The sequence below is a fragment of the Otolemur garnettii genome, unplaced genomic scaffold (assembly GCF_000181295.1).
Source record: "Otolemur garnettii isolate 467f Iridium unplaced genomic scaffold, OtoGar3 scaffold00055, whole genome shotgun sequence".
Taxonomy (NCBI): Eukaryota; Metazoa; Chordata; class Mammalia; order Primates; family Galagidae; genus Otolemur; species Otolemur garnettii.
In genome coordinates, this window is record NW_003852450.1 from 6,973,121 (window position 1) to 6,978,609 (window position 5,489).

General features: G+C 38.8%; 1 protein-coding gene across 1 annotated transcript in view; it reads left to right on the forward strand.

Moving 5' to 3' along the window:
* The first annotated feature begins 4,852 nt into the window (after positions 1 to 4,852).
* The window catches only part of UBE2T (ubiquitin conjugating enzyme E2 T), a 4,707-nt gene continuing 4,070 nt past the window's right edge, over positions 4,853 to 5,489 (forward strand). The window contains exon 1 of the mRNA XM_003792267.2: positions 4,853 to 5,009. Coding sequence (XP_003792315.1) covers positions 4,901 to 5,009 — 109 coding nt within the window. The 5' untranslated portion in view covers positions 4,853 to 4,900. The remainder of the gene's footprint in view (positions 5,010 to 5,489) is intronic.

The window sequence follows — 5,489 nt, forward strand, 5'->3', positions numbered from 1 at the left end:
GAGAAAGAGGCTGAATATTAAGTTATCACCAGTAGCCAATGGTTTAATAAATCACGCGTATGTAAAGAAACCTCCTTAAAACCCCAAAAGGACAGGTTGTGAGAGCTTAAGGATAGCTGAACAGCCGAGGTTTCTGAAGGGTGGTATGCCTGGAGAGAATGTGGAAACTCTGTGCCTCTTTCCCAATATCTCACCCTATGCATCTCTTCCTATCCTTTGTAATAAGCAAGTAAACATAAATGTTTCCCTGAGTTCTATGAGCCACTCTAGCAAGTTAATAGAACTCAAAAAATGGGTCATAGCAACACCTCGGACTCAGTGAGTAGGGTGCCAGCTCCATATACTGAGGGTGGCAGGTTCAAACCCAGCCCCGTCCAAACCGCAACAAAAAAATAGCCGCACATTGTGGCGGCCGCCTGTAGTCCAAGCTACTCGGGAGGCTGAGGCAAGAGGATCACCTAAACCTAGGAGCTGGAGGTTGCTGTGAGCTGTGACACCATGGCACTCTACCGAGGGTGAGGGCAACAAAATAAGACTCTGTCTCTAAAAAAAAAAAGAAAAAAATGGGTCATAGGAACTCCAGCTTAAAGCTGGTTGGTCAGAAGTTTGAGGCCCAGACTTGGGGACTGTAATGTAAAGATGGAGGTAGTCTTGTGGGACAGAGCCCTCAGCCTATGGGATTTGATGTTATTGCTAGGTAAATAGTGTCAGAAGTAAATTGGAGGACACCCACCTGGTGTTCACTGCAGAATTGATTGCTTGCTTGATGTGTGGTGAAAAATCCCATGAGGTCTGTAGAAGGCCAAACTGACTCCATTTTGGTGACTATATTTTGTGACAGGCCTATGCAAGCCCCTAACTTGCACCCCCCTCACACACATTCCATGTGGTCGGTGAGTATCAAACCACATCCTGTTTTACAGAACACCTGGTTGGCAAAAACAGCTGAAACCCCAGAAATAGCATAAATGCAACCAATCTCCTCCCCTGCAAGCCTTCCTGTTAAAAGCGCAAAATTCTGCTTCTGTAAAATTCGGCTTGACTCTCCCTGAACCCTCCCCAACTATAAAAGAGACTATAAAACCCTGAGAGAACTTAACCCCAGGGTCGAGAGTTCTTTAGGCACGAGCCTGCTCTTGACCGCCAGTAATAAAGAACTCAAACCCTAATGTGATCTGGCAGTTTGTCTATAATCCCGCACTCCCATGGGTACAACACCCACATATTTGGTCGTAGAACTCTCCTGTGTTGATGATTATTGTTGTATGAAAATAGAAAAAAACAGTTTGAGGGAATTATTTTGCTCATAAGCATACAACCTAAGTTCATTTAAAAAAAAAAAAACTAGGATGGAAATAATAAAGGTATGAGCAGAAATTTTTGAAATAAAAAATAAATCTTGGATACAGAGGAACTATAAAATGTCATTTGTCCTGGGCATGATGGTACAACACCTGTAATCTCAGGTGCTGAGGGTGGCGGGGTGCCTAGGTGGGAGGACTGTTTGAGTTCAGGAGTTCAAGACCTGCCTGGGTGATATAGTGAGACTGTCTATTAAAAGAAAATTTTTTAATTAAAAAAAATTTTTGGCTCAGCACCTGTAGCTCTGTGGCTGGGGTGCCAGCCACATACACTGGAGCTGGAGGGTTCAAACCCAGCCCAGGCCTGTCAAACAACAATGACAACAACAGCCAGAAAATAGCCAGACATTGTGGCTGGCACCTGTAGTCCCAGCTGCTTGGGAGGCTGAGGCAAGAGAATTGCACAGGCCCAAGAGTTTGAGGTTGCTGTGAGCTGTGATGCAACGGCACTCCACCGAGGGCAACATAGACTTTGTCTCAAAAAAAAAAAAAAAAAGTTGTTGAAAAAAATTCTTTGTAAAGACAAACAAAATTGATACATGCCAGTAAGACTGATCAAAGAAAATAAAAGATAGTACAGATAAACAATGTTAGAAATGAAAACGAAAAGATAATCACAGATGCTGCGGAAATTAAAAAGAAAACTTTATACAAATAAATTTAAAGCTACATGAAATAGATTTGTGGAAAAGTTTAATGTGCTAAAATTTACTCAAAAGGAAATTAAAAACTTGAATAATACTGTAATTTTTAAAGAAATTCACTGGGTACAGTGGCTCACGCCTGTAATTCTAGCACTCTGGTAGGCCAAGGTGGAAAGATTGTTTGAGCTCTGGAGTTCAAGACCATCCTGAACAAGAGCGAGACCTTATCTTTACTAAAAATACAAATAGTAGCTGGGTGTTGTGACAGTTGCCTGTAGTCCCAGCTACTCAGGAGGGTGAGGCAGAAGGATCTCTTGAGTATAGGAGTTGGATGTTGTGAGCTAGGTTAATGCCATGGCACTGTAGCCTGGGGCAACAGAGTGAGACTTCATCTCAAAAAGAAAGAAAGAAAAAAAATTGTAGTTAAGAATTTTCTTATAATGAAAACACCAGCACCAGCTGGACTTCTTTCAGGCAGCCTGGGAACAAATTTTCTCCCAGACTAATCCATGATATATAAAAAAGAGACAACACTTTCTAACTAATTTTAGGAGACTTGCATAACCTTGGTACCCATTAAGGACAAAATTAGAAAGAATTACAGGCCAATCTTACTGATAAGCATAGTGTTAAAAGCTTTTCCTTTATGGTTAGAAATTGGACAAGCACCAGCTGTCAGTTCATCTATTCAATATTGTGCTAGAAGTTATTGCCAGATTAGAAAGCAGGAAAAGTTTTCTAGAGGGAAGAAATAAACTGATAATATGTGGATAATACGATTCGCTATGTAGAATTACTATGCCCTCCTCGTTGGTATAGTGGTGAGTAAAAAAAGAAAAAGAATTACTACTCCTATTCCCTCAGAATAGATTAATTATTACTATTAAGGTTTTGATTAAAAATCAATTATATTTACATGTATCAGTAAGAAATAGATAGAAAATAGTATTTGTTGTTTTTTTTTTTTTTTTTTGAGACAGAGCCTCAAGCTGTCCCCCTTGGTAGAGTGCTGTGGCATAGCTCACAGCAACCTCCAACTCCTGGGCTCAAGCGAGTCTCCTGCCTCCGCCTCCCAAGTAGCTGGGACCACAGGTGCCCACCACAACGCCTGGCTATTTTTTTCAGTTGCAGCCATCATTGTTGTTCGGCGGCCCAGACTGGATTCAAACCCGCCCCCTTAGGTGTATGTGGCTGGCGCCTTAGCCACTTGAGCCACAGGCGCCGAGCCAGAAAATAGTATTTTTGTAAGGATAACTAAAATGTACTTAGGAGTAAATCTAACAAAAATTAGGTAAGGCTTTATAAAGAAAATTATAAAACCTTTGGAAAGCATCAAAAAAGACTGAAAAATCATAGTAATTTAAATAAAGTTTTTAAAAAAGACTGAAATATATCATGTTCATGTGGACTCAGTATCAGTTCATTAGGACTCAGTATCATAAAGACATCAGTTCTCCCCAAATTGATATATAAGTGAATGAAATTACAATCCTAGTCCCAAAACCCTATTTGAATTTGGATTGTAATTTCATGTATATTTGTGGACTTTTATGAACTGGTTCTAACATTTATATGGGAAAATGTATAACCAAGACACCCTTAAAAAAAAAAAAAAAGAACAGATGGATAAGCTGTAGTAAGACATTGTGTTGTACACCTTAAATGTATACAACTTTTATTTGTTTTATTATTTTTTTAAAAATTTTCATCATCACTTGGTAAAAAATAAAGTTTTTATTTGATAATTATACCTCAATAAAACTAGAAAAGTTAAATAATGAAAAATAAATAAGCTATAGTAATTGAAACAATGGGATATTGGTTCAAAAATTTTTGTGACTGGTGGAACAAATTTAAGAGACACAAAACAAATCCACATATATATGGAAATTTAATTCATGGTAGTATCAGGAAATTGATGGACTTTTCCAATAAGTGGTACAAGAACAATAAACTCCTAATACATGTAAGATTTAAGTGTGAAAAACAAAACAAAAAAATTTGAAGAATATGTAGAAAATTATCTTTAAATTTGGGATAAGGAAAAATTTAATATACAGAAAGTACAAATGTAAAGGAAAAGATTTAAAAAGTCATTACATTAAGGCTGTGTTTATTGGAAGACACCATGAATAACGTAGAAAGACATGCCACAAACTGGGGAGTATTTGTAACACTTATCAAAGAACTAGTATTCTTTGGTTAGTAGTTGGAGAACTAAAGTTGAGAAGGCTGTTGAGTAGATATGTGTGTGGGTGTTTTAGATGAAAGAGACTTTGAGTGTTGGTAAATGAGAAGAGAAGATTGGACATACTAGAGAAAAATGGAATCATTGATGGAATGTCATCTCTGAAGAATTGGGAGGATGTAGAATCTATAATACATGGAGAGAACCTCAGACATTTAACATTTGCTTATAAATATCTCAGAATATCGACTATCTCTATCACTTTTGCTTTTACAAAGCTTATATGGGTTTCCTCACGGTTAACACTTGTCAAATCCCTTACTATGCCAGGCGTGCTAAGGATATACATAGTGGTGGGCAAAATTAGACCCACATCCTGGTCTCATGTGTTTATAATTTATCAATGGAAACACCACACATTAATTTAAAACACATAGTATTTTTGTGTTTTGTAGAACTTTCTGCTTTTCTGTTATGTACTTTAAAACTTTATTTGCCTGAGTGGCTATAGTGTTCACGTGAAGGAAATGGAAAAAACTCAGATTCCCTTGTCAGAATAGAGATTAATGATGAATCTGTCCTTCACTAAATGGAAGCTGTGTGCTGAAAACTCCAGTCTCTATTACTGACTATTTCGTGGTTATCTTTCTTCTACCCCAGTGCATCTTAGTAGAGCAGTGACCTGTGGTTTCTTTTACTTGGAGATCATGCAGAGAGCTTCACGTCTGAAGAGAGAGCTGCACATGTTAGCTACAGAGCCACCCCCGGGCATCACATGCTGGCAAGATAAAGACCAAATGGATGATCTGCGAGCTCGTAGGTATCATATGATAACTATGATGAAAGTCATGGCCCTATTAAAGGTTGTGCTGAACTTCAAACATTTGTATAGTTTAAGTAGGGAACATTTATAAGGTCAGAGTGCCCTACTCTTTCTACACTAATTTGTTTACATTCATAAAAGGTTTGGTTGACATTTCTTCTTTGGCTTTTTATTAAACCTTTTCCTAATTGATAGGTAAGACTTAAAGCAGTGAAGCAGTGTTTAGACCAGTGGTTCTCAACCTTCCTAATGCCACGACCCTTTAATACAATTCCTCGGCTCCACACCTGTGGCTTAAGTGGCTAAGGTGCTAGCCACATACACCTAAGGTGGCAGGTTCGAATCCAGCCCAGGCCCTCCAAACAACAATGATGGCCGCAACCAAAAAATAGCTGGGCATTGTGTCGGGCGCCTGTGGTCCCAGCTACTTGGGAGGCTGAGGCAGGAGACTCGCTTGAGCCCAGGAGTTGGAG